The sequence below is a fragment of the Diadema antillarum genome, unplaced genomic scaffold, assembly GCF_040938485.1.
Source record: "Diadema antillarum isolate AM-2024a unplaced genomic scaffold, OU_Dant_1.0 scf00000153, whole genome shotgun sequence".
NCBI classification, from domain to species: Eukaryota; Metazoa; Echinodermata; class Echinoidea; order Diadematoida; family Diadematidae; genus Diadema; species Diadema antillarum.
In genome coordinates this window covers 819,760-841,574 of record NW_027271042.1, presented here as the reverse complement: position 1 = coordinate 841,574, position 21,815 = coordinate 819,760, and the positions used below count along the sequence as shown (strand labels likewise).

Below are 21,815 nucleotides of genomic sequence, written 5' to 3'. Positions count from 1 at the left end.
GTCCAAAGGAGGGTATAGTAACATATTAGTAATAACTGATCACTTCACCCGCTATTCCGTTGCCGTCCCAACCCGCAATCAGACTGCAAATACCACTGCAAAGGCCCTTTTTGATAACTTTTTGGTACATTATGGTTTCCCTGAACGCCTGCATTCTGACCAGGGACGAAATTTTGAGTCGGATGTAATTCACAATTTGTGCAAACTGGTTGGAATCCAGAAATCGAGAACCACTCCATACCACCCCCAGGGAAATGGTAGTTGCGAACGAATGAATCGGACACTGCTGAGTATGCTTGGGACATTAACGGAGGACAAGAAAAGTGACTGGAAGTCACATGTAGCTCCCATGATCCATGCATACAACTGTACCAAACATGACGTCACTGGGTTTTCTCCCTTTTATCTCATGTTTGGGAGACATCCCCGCCTCCCCATTGACATGTACTTAGGCTTAGATGTACGAGATAATCAGTCACATAATGCCCCCGATTATGTCTCGAGTCTGCGCGAGAGACTAGATTACGCGTACCAACTAGTCTCCGAGCGCGATGATCAAGCCGGTGTTAGGAATAAGGCCTTATACGATAGAAAACTGAAGGATAATAAAATCCAAGTCGGAGACCGAGTTCTAATCAGAAATGTTGGCGTAAAAGGCAAGAACAAGCTTGGTGACAAATGGGGTAGGGTCCCCCACGTAGTCGTTAAACAGCCAAATGTAGACATACCCGTGTATATGGTACGCCCAGAAGTAGGTGGTGGGAAGACCAAAACTCTTCATCGCAATCTACTTCTCCCTTGCAATTTCCTTCCCAAGGGTGCCCCTCCCCATCCCCCATCTCCCACGGCCACGAAATGTAATCACCCCAAGAGGTATTCCCCCAATCTTGAACGTGTTCATGAACTTGAACATGATGAACGCATGATTGATGACATTGATGAGAATAGTGTGAGTGCATGGAACCTCCCGTTTGCTGATGTGAATCAGGTGCCCCGGACCCCTGAACCCTCAAATGATGTACCCCCGAATGATGTGCCCCTACCCTATGAGTCCCCACCAGAGGGTGATAATGAGGAACCCTGGGTCCCTCCTCCCCTTTCCCCAGGTGAGCAATTAGAGACCGCCTCTGTTAATGAGGAAGACTTTCAGCCGAGAAGGTCAAGAAGGTGTCCGCATCCACCTGACAGGCTTGTGTATTACCAGAGTCAAATTGTACAACCAATTTTAGAAAGTGAGACAGGTTGTTTCATTCTGTTTGGGTTGGTTGTGTTGATGTTGGTGAAGATTGTATTTTTGTTGTTTTCACTGACCGAGATTCTAGTGAGTGTTGGAGTGCTTGTGTCTGTTGTTGTGCTGTCATGTTTTCCAAGAGCAAAACAGCAGTTTACAGAAAGTGTTCGTGCATCTAAGGCATCAGCATCATTTTGGAAAGTGAAACCAAAAGATAGGATTGCCAAATTGCAGGAGGAGCGTCGTGATTATAGATACCGTTATTAAGTATGGCCATAAGGCTTGCGGTATGATTCTGTTGGAATCCCGTATTATGTGTGATATTGATGTATTCATTGATATGTATGGTTAAAGTACATTATGAGTTACTTTAGGAATTTGTAAGGATTTGAGTTCAGGCATTACCATGAGCTCCGAAATGAAAAAAAAAAGAAATCGAGCTTTTCGGCAGACAATTCCTTGCAGATGAGGGCTGGTCATAGGTCATGCAATATGCAGACAGTGGAAGGGCATCAGTATCATTTTGGGAAATGAAACCGAAAGATAGGATGACCCAATTTCAGGAGCAGATGTGTAGAAAAGACGAATAAGTAAAGTTTACCTCTTTGATTTGATTCTCCTCTGAATCCAGTTTGATTTTGATGTATTTGTTTAAGTGCATATTGATAGATGCATCGCTTTATGGGCAATGTGCCTAGGTCAGGTATGACTTACTGTATGTCTGATGAAGATGCTGTCATTTTAATGACGCAAATTGTAGCTTATTTCGTGTATAGGAATGAGGTAGAATAACATTAGTACAAGTGTATGAGACACTGCACACAGTTGAATGCTTTTGATTTAAATGATAATCACTTGGAATGCAAGCTATTTTAAGATGAAGATAGTCAATGCTTGCATTATTTTGTTTTATGATAAGATGAAAGAAGAAATTTGTGTCTAAACAATGTTCAGATGCTTACATGTATATACACATTTTCAGGAAGTGATTGCGCGGTAGTGTAGGATAATTTGATAGAATTATTTTACGTTTGTTTTGATGGTAAATTACCTCAATATGTACATAGGTTGATCTGATTTTTATTAGTGTTGCTGGTGATTTTTTGGTGGACACCACCTTCATGCTACCAAAAGAGTTTAGATGGCTGCAAATAGTGATGCTGTTGTCATTCAAAAAAAAAAAAAAAAACCTTGGTCGCATATAAATTTGTGTCTGTTGATTATTCATCAATGCCACATTTAATTATGTTTCGACTTCACATACCTTAGAAATGCGTATTCTAGTTGTTGGAGTTATTATTATTTTTTCTACATCGCATTCTAGTCCCTCCGTGGAACAGTCGAGTGTGATATTTGCAAGTGTTTATGCATTATTTAATGAGTTTTAATATTTTCTTAAGTTCATGATTATGGAAAGAAAGGTTGTGCTTTAGGTGAAGACACTCGATACATGCCAATCACAAGAGTTAACCGAATTGAATAAGAGTTCGGCCATTGAGTTATTAGTGCCGAAGACGAATTTATTTCATCGGATTTATCACAAGATTGTTAGCGTCAGACAAGGTATAGTGTAAGACATGGTTATGATAGTTTAAGCACAGGCGTATGAAGTACATTGTAACTACTATTCTTGTTCAAGTATGTGTTCAATGTTGTTTAGTGAATGTTGATGAATAGGTCGTAGGATATAGTGGTGTACAAAAAAAAAATGGGATCAAAATGAACCAGTTAGTTAATAAGTTCTCGAATGTCGAGGACGCCATTCAGCTGGCAGGAGGGAAGGTGTAAGGCGACAGACATATACCCCCTCTTGTGTCTGAATTTGTAGACTAGTTCCCCAATTCTGTTAGCGCAAGGGTAAAGTTTCTGCCAGCAGGTTCTTGACCCTCGACAGTCATTGCCCTTTTTATACGTAACTCCCCAAAACAAAGACCCTTTTGATTTATAGACAGGCAGCTCAGATGGACTGGCCGGAGTGATCATAACATTAGCCAGAAAGAGTCATTGTGAGTCATCCACCGTCCGGATGCAAGCGGCAATGTTGAAAGCCCAAAGTGTTGATATTTAGATAAATTATCCCAAACTCCGAGAGGAAACTTCCGCCAGATTTTTGTGTTATATTGAGTGGTGTTGGCGTCGACTGTCTCCCAACCTGCCACACATCTGTCTTGACCACTATCCCAATGGAGCCCCCTAATGACTCGTGGTTTAAATGTCCAAGACAACTTGGTTAATTCCTGGAACATTTCTTGTATTAATCTGTCATCCCTTGTAGGCGGATCATGATACTTAGGACCAATGAGATGACTTATCCAAGATGACAATCATTTTAGCTAATCTCAGGACCTCCCCAAAAAAGTAATCATTATGGGATAGAAATATAAAGAGTAAGATTAAGATGAGGAGTGATGTGGGCGTGAAGTGAGATGTCTTAGTGGGTGTGTTAATGAATGTGTAATGACCTATATATCCCCAGCCTTTACCCCAAATCCTGAGTGGAGGAAGTGGAGTCAGTAGTGTGGAGTCGAGTCGAGTCGAGAAGCAGAGAGACCAGTCCCAGAGCCGCCCCGGCCGAAGTCCCAGTCCCAGCCCCAACTCCAACCCTATCTCGGCTCCCGTATTCCAGTTCCCGTTCATCTCCACTATTCATCTGTAACTTACTAATTTTTCCGAAGCTGCACATCTTTGAAATATAGTCCAAGTTTTGACTGGAAATTGAACTTGTAATTATCAACATCAGTAACTTCGTTCGAAACCTAAGCAACGAAAATCGGACTGTTGTGAACGCCAGTAATTTCATTCGGAACAACAAAATAATACCAGTCTTGTCCACGGGACTATTTCATCAAAACTCCACGCCTTCATCAATTTAAGACATCTCTTCAAAGAACAAGAACCCCAATCGGCAATGCCCGTGTTAAACCTTTGCACAACGAGCAGAGGAGATCCAGCCGAACAGATGCCTTGTTCCTGAGATGCCCCACTCCCAGAGCCGCCCCATCCCTGGAGACGCCCCATCCCTGCAGTAGACGCACCATCCCCGGAGTCGAGACACCCCATCCCTGCCGTCACCCGTGTCGTCAAAGGAGGACTTTCGCGTTTATGTTTTGTGTGCACATTTCTTCGGACATTCGGACACTCGCGTCAAACAAAAATAATAAGTAAGTGGCCACACATATTAACTTCATTTCCCCACTAACTTTCCCTATCCCTTCCCCGAATAGAAACAACTAAAAGGTCAGTGTGTTTGAGAGTGTGATGTGTGTGAGAATTGATAAGCTGCCGTTTGGTTATTGTATTGAAATGATCACATTTTGTTAAATAATTTATACCAACCTGTCTGTCATTGATATTTCACGCCTGGGTGGCGGGTGAATAAAGTTGATTATTGTGATCCCAAATTAATTTCCTCAAACTGTTTTATTTGACTGTATTTAACTAATTCATTTTCTAAATTATTCTCTCTTTTTTTCGGTGGTTTATTTGTTAACTCGACCCTCACCTCGGTAGTGGCGAGCTAACAGACCTAAACTTAGCCACATACCGTGAGTCTGAACTCCCAATAATTCTTGGCGAGGTAAGGCGTGTGAGGGGGTGCGAGATACGGATGGACAAAAGAATTCCACAGGTGCATTTGTGCCTTTGATGTTCGATGCTTAAAGCCGCCATTTTTCTGAGCAGTCTGAAGATTCATTTTTAACGCTAACATAATATGGGGTATATGCTGCTCGTTTATATATCAAATGCAATGAAATTTCACCTAATGATAAAGCATATAAAACAAAAGTCAATTCCGTTCGAAAACATGTGTAAAAGTGTAAATCTGAGCTGTATTTTGTGAAAGTGTTTGAAATTTTACCCTCATGGAAAGCCGGTTTTATCACTTTTCTCCGTATTTCCGCCAAATGAAACTAATATGGTATCATCTTCAAGTATAGTTCTTTATAAATTAATATGTCAGATTAGCATACAGACACGTACAGTCGAGTAATTTTGATATCTATTTCAGCAATATTTGAGCAATTTACCTTTGCCTACCTGTGCCTCTACCATTGTCTACTGCCCATCGTTTGTAAGTAGGGATAGCGAAAAGTAATTACCATCACAAAGAAATATCTTCCTTGGAAAGTGGCTGGTGATTATGCAATGGACACGAGTCAATTGTCTTCGCATCTGAGCGGCAGATCCAGTTTGACACATACTTCAAATATTTTTGAGTGGCAGCTTCGAGCATGGGATCAAAGCGAATAAGACTGTTGTGATTCCATTTCTCGAACCTCCTTGGATGTATATTATTGTATCTACAAAATAACTACAAAAAAAAGGCCAGTTTAAGTTGTGGACTGTGCTATTATGACTGCATGACAAATTTTACGATATATGCTTCGTACAAATTTGACTGGTCACATAACACAATGTAAACATGAAAATTGCAAGAGAGGAAGTTCGTAAATTAAATGTGTAATACAGAACATATGTGTTAAATATGACTTATTTCATTATAATCATCATTACTTTTATCATCAATAATATCATTATCATTGCTTTATTTTCATTGCAGTGAGCATCTACTGAAAAGACAAGCAGAATGCAAAGGAAATAATGTTCCTCTGTGTTAGGAAATGTTTCACTGGAAAGACACAGCATTTTGGCATAATAATCAAAGCTGCTACAAACCTCTGTTCACAGGGAAACTGTTTGAAGTAAACGACTCTATTCTTACCTTCATCAATGTGTTTCTTGAGCTCGCTACGAAAGCCACCATGGCAAAATTTGAAGATGGTCTGGCCAACCAGGTCATCAGACGTGTAGCAAGGGGCCTTGACTCGTGACATGTCCGCTGACTTGATGACGTAGTCTTGGCTCAGTTTAGTGGTAAACTCTTCCACGTTTTCTGTGATGGCGCTATGCTCCTCTGGCGATGCCCGTCGAGCGATGCAGAAAAGGTGAACTGTGCTCTCTGTAAAGCATGAAGGATTAAACAAAATTATATATTGGTACTCATAATACCTGCAATTACATGCACTATAGCACTTGTTTTCAAAACACCCAGTTTTATTCTGTGAAAGGTGAGCTTCAAAAATAAAAACAAACACACAAAACAACAAGGAAAAGTAGAAATCACGCGGTGCGTAATATATGTCCCCGCCGGAAGTAGCATTTTGTAGCAAAATGTGCAATATAGATAAAAAATCAAGGTCAAAGGTCAAAGAAGTCAAAGGTCAAAATTCTGTGTAAAAGTTTTGAAGCCCTCACCTTCCATAGTGCCATCACATAAAGCAAACGGAATCGAAATCGGGTTAGAAATGGCGAAGGAGTAGCATTTTGTAGCCAATGTACAATACAGGTCAAAAATCAAGGTCAAAGGTCAAAGAAGGCAAAGGTCAAAATTCTGTGTAAAGTTTTGAAGCCCTCACCTAGTGCCATCACATAAAGCAAACGGAATCGAAATCGGGTTAGAAATGGCGGAGTAGCATTTTGTAGCCAATGTACAATACAGGTCAAAAATCAAGGTCAAAGGTCAAAGAAGGCAAAGGTCAAAATTCTGTGTAGAAGTTTTGAAGCCCTCACCTAGTGCCATCACATAAAGCAAACGGAATCGAAATCGGGTTAGAAATGGCGAAGGAGTAGCATTTTGTAGCAAAATGTACAATTAGGTCAAAGGTCAAGGTCAAAGGTCACGACTGAAATTCTGTGTAGAAGTTTCAAAGCTCCCATGTAGTGCTATCATATGAAGCAAACAGAATCAAAATTGGCTCATAAATGACAGAGAAGTAGCAAATTGAAGATTTTGATCACACACGGACGCACACACGGACGGACGGACGTACGGACACACGGACGGACACACGGACACACACACGTACGGAGCCCGTTTCATAGTCCCCTGCTCGAACTCGTTCGGCGGGGACAAAAAACAAAACATCTGTGAGGGAATCCACAATGCAGTGCTAAAGATCCAAGCAGGAACTACAGTGACCTTTCATTCTAATAATCTAGAGGATAGAGATGACATCATTTTACATAACATCACCCAATATGCTACAGATCACTCCTTTTGCACTTTTACATGTCAGAGATTGTCAGAGGAAACATTATACATTACAATTCAACCAACTGCTAAAATGAATTAAAACCAAAGTATGCCAACAATTTATGATTGGACTTTCTAATCCAAATCTGTAGTCCAATGTAAGAATATTCTGAAAAATGGCTGACTTTGATATCAGCAAGGAAACTACAAAGCAATCACAGTCCACACCAATAGATGACGGACACATTCTAGCAAACCATGCTACTATTTCATTCCACTCTCAGTTTACAAAACACATCATAAGGTCACCAAAATCATGTACTGTAGGAGGCAGTTACCATAGCAACTAACCTGCATCATTGTTGGAGGTGTTGCTTTCTTTGTTAATGGCTGGTTTCAGGATAGCAGAGCACATCATGGTGTTATAACACTCTTTACTTGGCGTGTCCTCATTTTCTGGCTTGACTCGCATGCGACACTTGAAGGATCTGTTGCGGCCACACTGAAGGGTGTTGCCAGCATCCTGGGGCCAGATACTTGATGTAGCTGCAACAAGATCATACAACACCATGACATGATAAGAACTATTGAAGAACATATTTTTAATAAAAATGATTCGCACAATGCAATAAAAAAGGGGATTGACATGTATATATGTAGACATAAAGTAAAGTCAAATGAGGGATCCTACAGACTAACGTTGTGCATTACATAAACCTTAAACTCATTTTCGATTAAAAGTGAATGACTGGTGGAACAGTATATCATGATGATTCTTCCATCAACATTCCACCCATGTTAGTTGTTTGCCGTATTGCAAACTGTTGTATCACTGTACCACTGACCCAATACATGGCCTGCATTGCTTGGTCAAGCCTGGTATGGCACTAGCCACCAAAGTAAGGCTGACCTTTTCCCTGTCTGACCATTGCTACTGATGTAATGACCCTTTCTAAGCCAACCTTCCATACACACCACCCATGCAAGTCTTCCAGTTACATCCCTGCCTGAGGGTTGATGTAGACACTGTGAGTATGAACACTAGACTGTATACAATTAAGTCTGAATAGGCTACTAATCCTACCATGCCATTATGGTAAATGATTATCAGCAATGAGTCCAAGTCACAACCCACTTGGTTTGGGAAATAAGAACAATTCATCCAAGAGCCTGCATTTCAATATAATTTCTTAAAATCCACGCAATGAACATGAATCATCAATTTGAAAATCAAAATTATCTCTATGTACAGACCATGCCCAAAATGGCAGAAGACAAAGCTTTGGGAATGCAGGTTTGTACAATTGTAAGTTGGCATTGATGTAAGAAAACAAAAATGTTGATTTGTCTATTGTAAAGGTTTGCCTTACAGTCAATTTCTGTATCTACTGAAACTTTTGTGCTGTAAACCTTCCCTCCTGGCAGAATGAAAGTAAAACTAAAACATGTTAGTTACAGACTGTATTTTCTAGAAATGATTTCCTGGCTGAAGAACTTACGTGTAGTGGATGGTAAGAGGCACTTGATAAAAGGATGGTGGTCTCCAACATGGACAAAGCTGTAGATGGAAGACCCTATCAGCTCCTCCTGCAGGAGAAAAACACAAACATACACTTATCACTGGAGGAAAACACCAACCATACACTCATCACTGGAGGACAACACCAAGCATACACTCATCACTGGAGGAAAACACCAAACATACACTCATCACTGGAGGAAAACACCAAACATACACTCATCACTGGAGGAAAACACAAAAACAAACACTCATCACTGGAGGAAAACATCAAACATACACTCATCACTGGAGGAAAACACCAACCATACACTCATCACTGGAGAAAAACACCAAACATACACTCATCACTGAAGGAAAACACCAAGCATACACTCATCACTGGAGGAAAACACAAAACATACACTCATCACTGGAGAAAAACACCAAGCATACACTCATCACTGGAGGAAAACACCAACCATACACTCATCACTGGAGGAAAACACAAAAACAAACACTCATCACTGGAGGAAAACACCAAACATACACTCATCACTGGAGGAAAACACCAACCATACACTCATCACTGGAGAAAAACACCAAACATACACTCATCACTGGAGGAAAACACCAAGCATACACTCATCACTGGAGGAAAACACCAACCATACACTCATCACTGGAGGAAAACACAAAAACAAACACTCATCACTGGAGGAAAACACCAAACAAACACTCATCACTGGAGGAAAACATCAAACATACACTCATCACTGGAGGAAAACACCAACCATACACTCATCACTGGAGAAAAACACCAAACATACACTCATCACTGAAGGAAAACACCAAGCATACACTCATCACTGGAGGAAAACACAAAACATACACTCATCACTGGAGAAAAACACCAAGCATACACTCATCACTGGAGGAAAACACCAAACATACACTCATCACTGGAGGAAAACACAAAAACAAACACTCATCACTGGAGGAAAACACCAAACATACACTCATCACTGGAGGAAAACACCAACCATACACTCATCACTGGAGAAAAACACCAAACATACACTCATCATTGAAGGAAAACACCAAGCATACACTCATCACTGGAGGAAAACACAAAACATACACTCATCACTGGAGAAAAACACCAAGCATACACTCATCACTGGAGGAAAACACCAACCATACACTCATCACTGGAGGAAAACACCAACCATACACTCATCACTGGAGAAAAACACCAAACATACACTCATCACTGGAGGAAAACACCAAACATACACTCATCACTGGAGAAAAACACGAACATACACTCATCACTGGAGGAAAACACCAACCATACACTCATCACTGGAGAAAAACACAAAACATACACTCATCACTGGAGGAAAACACCAAACATACACTCATCACTGGAGGAAAACACCAACCATACACTCATCACTGGAGGAAAACACCAACCATACACTCATCACTGGAGAAAAACACCAAACATACACTCATCACTGGAGAAAAACACAAACATACACTCATCACTGGAGGAAAACACCAACCATACACTCATCACTGGAGGAAAACACCAACCATACACTCATCACTGGAGAAAAACACCAAACATACACTCATCACTGAAGGAAAACACCAAGCATACACTCTTCACTGGAGGAAAACACAAAACATACACTCATCACTGGAGAAAAACACAAAACATACACTCATCACTGGAGGAAAACACAAAACATTACACTTATCACTGGACTGAGACAAGTTTCATTAGAAGCAGCTTCAATCAAGTTTACCACATCCACTGCTGTTTAACATTACTTTCCTCTGCCACAGACAAAGCTTTCATAGAGAAGAATCACACAAATGCATTACTTAGTAGTAAGCTTGGCATATATGTGAAGAAATTTATTGCAAAATGAGCTAAGCAACATTTTCAAACATTTCAAAGTAAATCCATCATCAGATAGAGCAAAATTAAATCTTTCTAGTAATACCTCAGATGTGACATAACAAGGAATATTCTAGAAGTTATGGTTAAAAAAAAATTGTATTTTCTTATTATTTTCTTTGTATTTTAGCAGCTTTAATAACAAATATCTCAACTGAACAAGAGTGGAGTTAGCTCCTTTTGCAATAAAACTCTTAATGTGTATTGTGTGTGTGCATACTTCTCTGCATGTGTTTGAGTTTTGTGTGTGTTTCTGTGTGTTTATGATATGTATTTGACACGATGCTCTGTGACATTTAGTGCAGAGAACAATTACACAAATGGAAGGGAAACTGAATCAAAAATAACAGCTGGGCACTTTATTCTTTCTCTTCCCCTTTCTATCTCACTTTGATAATAGAAAGGGGATATCACATACTTAGAGGGCATTATACTCAATTAGTATGATAATGACTATGATGGTATCATATCATCATCATCATCTCACTCTTCTATACACTATTTTTATCTGTTCTTATTAGATTTAAGTGAGGCTGATATATGCCAGTTTTCCCACAGTTGTTTGTTTCAAGTTATAGACAGCCAGGACAGAAACTGAACCCATCAGCTCTCATATATCATGTACACAGATGTAGATCCTGGAGTAGAGAAAGAGAAAAGAGAAATCTCTCCAGACTCTACTCTTCTGAAAAACCAGACATCGCCATTTAGTCCAAGGAGCTAACTTAACAGCAAGAACACGCTGCAACACAGGTCCAATACAGTCATTACTAATGAATCGATTCAACATGGCTTCTACATGAGTTTTACATGTAAGGCAGTATGGAGAGTCCATAAAGCACATGAAAGAAGTGTCTGCTATCATGCTATGCACACATGGGGTTATCAAGAGGTAGCAGTGGCTAATACTAGTCAAACAATGATCAGGTATCTTGAAGACACATGTCAAAAACTATGTACTTTGATCACAGGCTGCCGAAAACAAACAATGTTAGAAGGAGAACCCACTTGAGTTGGGAATGGTGCGCACTGCTTTATGCTACAAACCTGTAGCTATACTAAAAGGGCTTTTCTAAGCTTGTTATCTCTATTCTTTATATGATATGTGTAGCTTTGCTTGAGGCTGAGTAGATGGAGTTGGGTGGTACATGGAGTCTCTGCAATTAAATGTAAAATCTGAGCTGCAAAGAGGGGAAAACTCTTCTTTATATTATACAATAATAGACCCTCCCCCTATCTCAAGTATCTACCAGTGCAAGCTTCTGTTTGAAATATGAGAAAAGCATGAGATGACCTTCGCAGGCTCAGAATTAAAAGGTCAAGACAAAGAAACCTCAATATGACTAAGAAACACGAAACAATACATAAAATCAATTTGGTACAGATTTTAGTAATGGCTGGTAACTATGAAACTTTATGCATTTTCACTATCAAAATGCATTATGGAGAAATATCGACACATTTGTGAAACAATGCATATATCATGCAAAATGCATTTTGAAAAAAAAAAATCATTTTGAAAGAAACATTTTGGGGCTGAAGAGGATAGTATGGCTGTCCGGAACTTATATTGATAATATAAAAAGGCAACAACAAGATCAAGGGGGTAGAATTTATACCCATTTGGTTTACAAAGCACTCAAGAATCCCAGTTTGAATGGAGTAAAAAGATAATGATGTGACTGAGAAAATTCATTCACCGTTACTGTGTACAGAAAATAATATGGATTTTTAAGGTTGGCTGCAGTAACACAACGACATACAGGCCCGTTCAAAATATATCCTTACAATATTGAGGAGCATTTCAACATCTAGTAAAAACTGCCTGATTAGACATAAGTTTGTCAATAATACCACACTGGGAAATGAACTAAGGGTGAATGCACATAGCCTCAATACAAAACAAAACAGAACAACACATCTTTGAAGAAACACAAGAGAGAAGAAAGGAAACAAAGAAAACAAATCACAAAGGAAGAAAGTCACCTGCCTTACTCTGTTAGCTCTACTGCAAAGTTTCTTGATACTGACTATTACCAACCAACACTCTATCCAGGTCAACATCACACTGTGCCTTGTAAATAGGCAGCCACCTGCCATGTCCTAGCCAACACAATGTTCTCACAAATAATGAAAGAGACACAGCCATAATTTAATGTAAAATTGATAACTTGAACTTTGCAAAGCCTATACTCTGCTGTTTTTTCCCCCATGTCTACAACAGTAAAATACTGAAACCTGGCTCAATCTAATGATATGAGTTAGAATATTTGTCTGTGCAGACTACATAAGACTAGTTCTCCCAAACTTCCTAGCTATTAGGCCACGCCTGGCTGCTTGACTACCTCATAAACTAAGGCTCCTCTCTAGACCAAGGTGCTGCTTTCACCTACTGTAGATTTCATTACACCATATATTTAGCGAGTTTATTTTTATTTTTGCAAATTGGGACTACCCAATGATTTCGCGAGTGGTTGAATTTGCAATCATGAAGCACAGGAGGAATGTATGTGTGCGCGTCACATTCACGTCGGGATCAGAGTCAGTATTTCCAAGGGTCTTTATATTCGCGAATAGCACTTGACTCGCAAAATTCAAAAAAATAAAAACTTTGCAAAATATTCGGTGTATACAGTATACGTTATCAAACATCATATTTGCTCATAAAAAGAGGATTGCCAAAGCTCTTTGTCATTCAAAACAGGTAGAAGGATTTCCATCCAGGAGAAGCTCTACTGAATAAAATGAAAAATATCTTGAAATGATCCTGTCCCTGCACCAATAATCCCTTTAGAATCTCTAGTATCCAGCCAAAGGGCAATATTAGTACTCTGAGAATGGGAGGGAAGACTTTGCCTAATCCAGGAATAGAAACCTTGGCATCTGAGTAAGCTAGGCCCTTTTCTTACTGATACCATCTTATGTGACATTTACAAACTCCTTGCCAGCTCTTACAGCTGTCTAGAAATGAATTCAAACAACTTTTCTTCATCCATATTCCATCTCCATTTGACGTAATCTGTGCTAACCAGTTCAGTGACACATTTATCACAGTACTGGAACCTAACGCAAAGATATAATGATGCAAGTTTTGATGAAGTTCCTCAGACCCCTTTGATATATTTTCCCCATAAGCTCTTCTTGACAGAGGGCATTTCCTAGGTCTCTCTCCAGTATACATTGAAAGGAAATCGGGACGGGGGCCACTTCTTGGCTGCCAACAAACTTATACACTGCCACGTCATTTCATCACAAATTAGCCTCACAAATCAAATAAGATTCACAGAATAACATTAAGCAAGCAAAGAGGATATTTTTAGGCAGAGCAAACTCCTTGGACCGAGGTAGATCCAGGAAAGTCAAGATTTAGGCAGCTTTGAGTGAGGAGTGTGGACTCCAGTCTCACACAGCTATTTCCTGTCTCCAGAGCTCCCAGGATTTCACTCTATCACATATCTCTATCAAGACTTCTTCCTCACATGTTATCTCTACTCAAGATTTCAATTCTTTCACAACAGCTGCTTAAGCCTTACATGAACCCAACCAATAAATATCTCTACAACTGAAGCAAAACGAAACTCTCTACCTCAATGAATTCTAGTCTCATTTTTAAAAGTGTTCCCCCCCCCCCCATCATAGTCATAAAATGCCTGATGTTTCTTACTTTTAATAGCAATATGAGATAATGATAGTATAAAAGAACTTAGCTGAGGGGTTCATTAAACTGCTTCTTCTGACTAGTCTGCTTCAAGTTTGAGTTCAGTTTTAAATTGTACGTCACTGCTGAGAGGAGATTCAGCCAAGAAACAAAGTACACCATGCTGTAACATGCAAAAGCAAGATTGAAGTACAATATCCTAAAGAAAACATGACCAATTTCTATGAAACAAGAGCATATGACTCCAAGTTTGGTCTTCAATGCAGCAATGTGAACTCAACCATGGCTAGGGGAAATCATTGCCATGAAAATGAAGATTCTAAAATCTTGTTTCCTGTTTAAACACAAAGACCTTAAAAATAAAAAATGCCCACATCTTCACGATTCTTTCCCACTATGTCAAAGGGAAAAAGAAAAATAACTGCAACAGTAGAAATCCTTTTACGCTAGCCACATGGTTTGTAATGTTCACAAGCCTGGTTTTCTGCTTCCTTCACTGTATGTATGTCATTTGATGAAAGGGGTGAGAGAGACTGTTAGAGGTTAGTACATGTGTATATACCTTTTCCTATCAGTGCAGCCAGAAATGCCTGATACTGTCACTACTGTCACCCACTGTCTCTCCCTCTCTCAACTTCTTTCTAATTTACCTCTCTTTTTTTTGTCACCGGAGATCTCTTTCCTGACTAGGTTACTGACCACTCACTAGTCTACCTTCATCAGACCTTATACAGGTAAGGAAGAGTATTAAATCTCACATTAAAGCATCTACCATACAGTGTGGTCTAGTTTACTAAATCCATGATATACCTCCATGAAACCAAATCAGAAACTTTTTCATGCAGTGCAGACTGAGCTTCCTTTCTTTTATTTTTTACAACTTCTGAAGTTTAAAACAAATTGGAGTTTTCAAAGAGCAGACACATAATTGCCCTTTTGTTTCCTCTCTGTAGAATTCTTTGATGAGATGTGCCATGTTTACCACTGAGGGAGACATATGATTGATGTCACATGATCAATTAGTAACTGTACGGACAAATGTTTAACTAGTGATCTAGTCACAACACCTGGCATTAAAGACATTTATTGACACACAAACATATTGGGTACAAGTCTCCTATTATTGAAATCCAATGTACCTCATATTTGGATGTCGAAGAGGCTAAGAAAAGATTCTTTCCTACTGCAAGTACAAACAAATTTCCCCGTAACATTTTCTTTCATCTAAAGGTCTAAACACAACAATGCACATAATTTGTTCATCTATTTAGAAAAAAAAATGTTTCTCCTATCAATCAAAGCCCAAGTCAATATATGCAAAGAAAATTGAGAAGTCAGACAATATTTAATTTCCACGTCAAAATGTCTGAAATGTGCCATGAATTCTTGTCTTCATTCCCCAGTGCCAAAGTAACTTATATCTCTCTGCCCAGCCCTGGATCCTGCCTAATTATCTCTCTTCCGACATGTTCCTTCTCTCTCTGTCCTCTATCCTCCCTCTATCTCCTCTTTGCCTCTCACAGCCTCCGGTTCCTGTTCCCAGTCTACCCCACCCCACCCCACCCCTACCCCACCCCCACCCCACCCCACCCCACCCCCATCCCTGCATCAGATCAAGGCATGTCAATGTCTACACTCATTCTTTAACCACACATTTCAAGTGTTGGTTGATTTGTGTCAACACCATATGTTGTCACTTGATGCTACAAACCACATAGTTGTAGGTGATGACAAACACTAAACATGTACACACACATACACCATGCATACACACACTGACAATCTGTTCCTCTTTTCCTACTTCAAATCAGCTGATATCAACAATGTTTGTTCTCCTGGTAAACTGCAAAACATGAACTTCCTGAAGTTTGATTAGGCTACTGGGTTAACCCATTGAGAACAAGCTGAGTCTGCTACAACACTCATTTCTCATGGACACCGGCCCAGTGTACTCCAGACTTGCCTTCAATGGGTTAAAGACCCAGTAATGTGGGCATACCATGCAGTGGGAAGGCTGGCCCTACTTGGATATATTTGAGAATCCCCATAATGAATTGTGTACAGCTTTATCACTGATCTCTATGTACAATGTACTAATGTCACTACTCATGAGAATCTTTAGTAGAGTCAAACACTGCCAATGATTGCATGATTCGGAAGCATATTCACTGACAAGCTATTTTATTCTTTTTCTCCCAACACTAGAAGGTCTTTAAAGGACAAGTCCAGCTTAATGATACATGTGGACTGAGCAAATGCAGCAATATTAGTAGAATACATCGATGAAGGTATAGGAAAAATCAGACAATCCGTACAAAAGTTATGAATTTTTGAAGTTTCTGCGCAGTGACTGCTGGATGAGAAGACTACTACAGTGTATGATGTCTCATGCATAAACTAATATAAAGAAAATATTGAGAGAATTTCACAAAATGTTATTTTTTTGAAAAAAGGTGCACATTTCCTCCACTTGTCACTGACGTACAGTTGTATTGTACTTGGGATTACCAGAACACCATCTTACTACATGTAGATAATAGCCATGTTTAATTTCCCTGGGCAAATGAGAATGTGACTGTATTGCAAGCCTGGTTCCATTCAAAACATGTGGCAACTGTTATACTTATTGTATAGGTTTATCTCATTTGTTCTTCAAGTCTTCTCAACCCTTCCCCACCCCGCCCCCAAAACCCACATCACCTATCCCCCACTTCATGAAGGAATCCACAGGTACTGTAATATGTTCATGCCAGAGTCTGAGGGCAGAATGTGAATTTGTATCTGTGGTGTTTCCCTAGCAACAAGAGTCGTAAGCGTCACTGTGGCTTCGTAAGCACAGCGTCATTACACACAGCATACTATTTAAGGTGTATAACATCACAACATGAAGCACAGCAATGAGAGAATAACGTCACAACATGCCCACTGAAGTCTGTCTAATGAATCCACTATTGTGTAGCATTCCTGAGCCAGGCATATCACTGCATATAGGCTGTCGGCATGCATGGAATCAGTGTAACTAGATGGTAACTGTTGCATATATGTTTGCCTGAGATGCCTCGGCTTATCATACAGCCTTTATAGCTGCCATAAGAACAAGGCCCTTATTATACACTTTGATGAATCTAATTGATTTTGACAACTGATGGAGGATTTACCTTCATAAGAGCAGTGTCTATGTGATCAACATGATAAGACACGGAGTGGTACATTGTATCATGAAACCAACCCAGTTGAAGAAACCATCAAATATTAATGATAATTATAGCATGCTCTTATATCAAAGATTTATGAAATATAGGCAAATGTGCTGCCCCTGCTTACATAAACATTTAGCCTAGACAACTATATTTGACAACTATTTTCTGTTTGATCAATTTGTTGTTGTTGTTGTTGTTGTTTTCCTTTTTGCATCATCTATCTCTTATTGCGGCCCTGCAGTAAGCAGGACATAATAATGGACTATTGTTGAATTCAGCATCATCGCTGCTTTGCTCTGAGCTTCTAGAGGGTTGTACATGCATCAACGGCAGTCAATACCAATAAAAAAAACCACTTACCTGCTGGTAGCTGAGATAGCTGTTGACATTTTCAGTCACATACTCAATTTCTCCCTGACTGTTGACAACAAACAAGAAGCCATCCAGAGTCTGTGGACAAAAGAAAACAAAACAACACAAATACTGACATGTCTCAAGTTCTGGGTTGATCAATATTGGGAAACCTGTTTTACAATAACAAACCAAACTGAGAATACTTGTGCATCAAAAAAAAACAAACAACAACAGATGACGGAATGTTGGCATGTACACCTATTGGTAGCTTCATAGTCATGAGATAATTTATCACAAAACTCTCTAATATCCACAGATTATCATCTACAATGTAACTTGTAACACATCTGAATAGAGTATGCTACTATTCATTAGAAATGACTCTCTCTTACCATCAATGTAGCAATATAGACATGAGGGAGGTACAGACATAGAAAGTACCAGGTGAGAATACAGGAATGGCATGAATGCACTATTCTAGGTATTGCTTCAAGAAGGAGGAATCACAGGCTCCAATGTCCACCACTTTATCCCTTTCAGCTGATGAGAGACACACTCTTTATCTGTTTATACAGCATCTTTTTTCTCTCTCTCTCATTTTTCTGTTATTTCCCACCCACAGCAAAACTAGGCATCCCAGAAATTGCGCTGTAGCTTTCCGGTATACAATACATGCTGCTTCATTACAGGACTTACAGTTTGCTTGTAACTGTTTTGTACTACTCAAAAATTGATAAACAAAGGGAACTGTTCAGATGGTTAGGGCTTCATAGTCTCAGAAGGGGCTATAGTGTGGACTGACTAAAATATTTCATAATGATAGTTCTATCCATTATTTCTTTATTTTCCCGTACACTATGTACATGTACTTAGTGTGCAGCCCACTTGAGATAAACCTTCCTTTTCAGATCAGAGAATTAATGTGTACGAAGATAAAACCATCACTTTCATAATTACAAATTTTCATGAAAAGTTGTCTTCTTACAAGATAGTGTAACTATAATACAAAGATTGGAAAGCCCACTAAAAAAAAGCCTTGAAAATTGAAGAGATGTTGACCCTCATACATGGTAGGGATAGGTGACTTCTTAAAGCAATGAATGTGTAAAATAATTGACTGTTGTCTAGTACTACCACAATGAGACTCTAGAATCCAGAAAAAGACAACTGAGTGGGAGAGATAAGAGAGAGAAGATATCATAATTTCCATATATCATAAACACACTCCAGTAGGTAGGAGATGCTATCGATTACACCAGACACACATCAACAAACAGGTGAAGTCACTAAAACTAGGCCACTATTATAGGCTAACACTGATTACACAAGGGATACGCCACAGAGAAACAAAGTAAAAGGCCATTGAGAGAGATGAGAGTGAGAGAGAACAAAATACTGGCATCAAGAAAACAAGAGCAAGGCGTAAAAAGAGGTAAAAAGGAATAGTGTTGACTGACGTATCAACCTCTTATATCAACACTGCATGGGATGTTAAGATAGCATTTTGTAAAGTCTCTGAATTTTGCCATGTGGACAGGAGACTGAGATTAGTTTTCTACACACAAGATGCTTTGCCATCTCTACAGTGTTCCTACCATGATGATTGGATTAAAGCAGGGTGGTGATTGAAGTATGTGCACATGAAAATTCTATTACTTTGAAAACTGATCTGTCACAGCATCAATTCTTATATTTCTAACCCATAATCAGCCTGTGCCATGGAGTTCCCTAAATTTGAACATTTTGTCATTTGGAAGATGGAGAAAAGCAAGTTGAAAGGGATGGTATAGTATCGGTTAAGGTGAGGATTCACTTTTTAACTTTTTGCAAGATACTCAGAATTCACTCTATGAAATATTAAACTGCATACAATTGTAAGAGGAATTTGAAGTTATTATCTGTATAAAAGAGGAGCATATCTCAGGCGACACAGGTTATTTTCTAATTTCTCCTTTTTTTTTTTTTTAGAAACTGTGTATTACCATATGATATGATTTCATGCACAAAGTTAGGAGAAATTAATTCTAATCCTGCAAAATTTGGTAACGTCTGCAAAACAGACATATGACCTTTAATATTTAAACTATTTGTGCCAACTGACTGAGTGAATAGCGTATAACACGTCAGAGCATACTAGGTTTAATAGAGATTATCATGAGAATGAAGGGAGTGAAGTCACAACACACGTCACAGCTATCCATTCCTCATACATTAACAATTCAACACAGACTGAGAGAAGTGCAGTGTTGTGGGATTGTGGTAAGGTGTGCATAATGGAAAGACCTTGAAATAAAAAAGGGGAGGGGGAGGAATAGTTTTGAGAACATACCTCTAGGAGGACACTCCCCAGTGAGTCTCCAGTGGGTACCCCAGGCTTGCTGGACGATACATGGCTATGCTGCACCTCCTCACCATGCTCAGCATCTTACAGTAAAAGAAAAGTAGTTTAATAATGACATGAAATTTTCGTAACATGTTGTACCCAAGTTTGTACTCCAGCTTAGAGAAGGTCTTCAAGCCTGAGCTCATGACGCTCAATCTTGCTAGAAGCCATACAATTTACACTACATACCTCTGAAAGGTATTAGAAGCATTGTTTGACCAACAGCGAACAAGCAGCTAGCATTTCCATCTATACGATGTAATCAACTTTCAGCCCATGCTGTTCTGTGGTAAAACATTTCTGTGTATAAAATACAGTGCATCAGCACTGAATTACACATTAAATAATATGAAGTTCGTGTTCTTGAAGTCTATACCAAAAACACATCAGTAAACTTCAGACAGATTAGTAAGCAATCATCAACTGACTTGACTCTGTACAGTATTTCAAAGTTGGATAATCTCAAGTGTACGAAGTGAAGTCCCATAATATTCAATAATTTGGCATGTTTTGATTATGGACAGGCTTCAGAGCTTACAACTAACAGACAAAAGACAACCTAAAACAGCACACAAAATCATCAGTTAAATAACCCTACAAACATAAATCCTCAAAACCCATCATGGGCAATATTGTTTTCAGACTGGCAGTAATTTTCAATGCATTGATACTAACATTTTGAGGAAATTTGAAACCAATCTATTAAGTCACAAACCATATTATGAAAAACACCTCTGCTATCGAAGATCACTGAATAATTAGACTGTGGTGTTACAATGTACAAGGACCAGCAGTGTTGAACATGAAGTATAGAGAATAGAATTCAGGACTGAAAAGGTTAATATACCTTGTTGCTGTTTGATGAGTTTGATCTGACTGAGAGTCTCCTGAATCAGAGCACACTTGTCTGGTTTCATGTTGAGAGAGGCTGGATTTCTAAGACTAGCTGTGATCAGCTCATACAGCTCCTCGATGTAGGAACTCTGCTTCTCACATCTTCGCTTGTTTCCAGGTAACCTGTCACTGACACAAACGCTCTCAAAGTTAACATGAGCCACATCATATTCTTCCATCATTTCCATGTATATTTCAGAGAGTTTCTACTTGTCTTGTCGATATCAATTTCAGTGATTCTATTCTTTTTCTATGTCAAGTGGTCATACACGATGTATTCATATCCACCATTTTCATTGCCTGACTACCATGGCAACATTTATATCAAGGCATTGTCATAATATACTTTGTATCATATTACCCTGGAAAGTAACATCAGTTTTGTATTACACAATTCACTATAATATTTTTTTTTTCAGAGGAAACATCACTGCTGAAGTTCGATCAATTCTTTGATGTATCATAACATAACTAAACTATTTTTAAAGTAACAAAGCAACATAATTTGCCACAATTATAGTATCGTGTTTTTGTTTTGTTTTTGTCATCATCATTCCCACTGTGCTACACCAATCATTTTTTTTTTCATTTCCC

General features: G+C 39.1%; 1 protein-coding gene across 8 annotated transcripts in view; it reads right to left on the bottom strand.

Annotated features, from left to right (window-relative positions):
• Positions 1 to 21,815, bottom strand: part of LOC139721979 (uncharacterized) — a 175,460-nt gene that overhangs the window by 24,819 nt on the left and 128,826 nt on the right. For 4 of the 8 annotated variants that reach the window (XM_071633302.1, XM_071633303.1, XM_071633301.1 and 1 more), the window contains 6 exons: positions 21,175 to 21,350; positions 20,274 to 20,368; positions 17,951 to 18,040; positions 8,765 to 8,852; positions 7,617 to 7,811; positions 5,955 to 6,191 (listed from right to left, as the gene is read on the bottom strand). In XM_071633302.1, coding sequence (XP_071489403.1) covers positions 5,955 to 6,191; positions 7,617 to 7,811; positions 8,765 to 8,852; positions 17,951 to 18,040; positions 20,274 to 20,368; positions 21,175 to 21,350 — 881 coding nt within the window. Of the gene's footprint in view, positions 1 to 5,954; positions 6,192 to 7,616; positions 7,812 to 8,764; positions 8,853 to 17,950; positions 18,041 to 20,273; positions 20,369 to 21,174; positions 21,416 to 21,815 lie in introns of those variants that run through there. The other 4 variants (XM_071633298.1, XM_071633299.1, XM_071633305.1 and 1 more) reach the window with 2 other exon arrangements.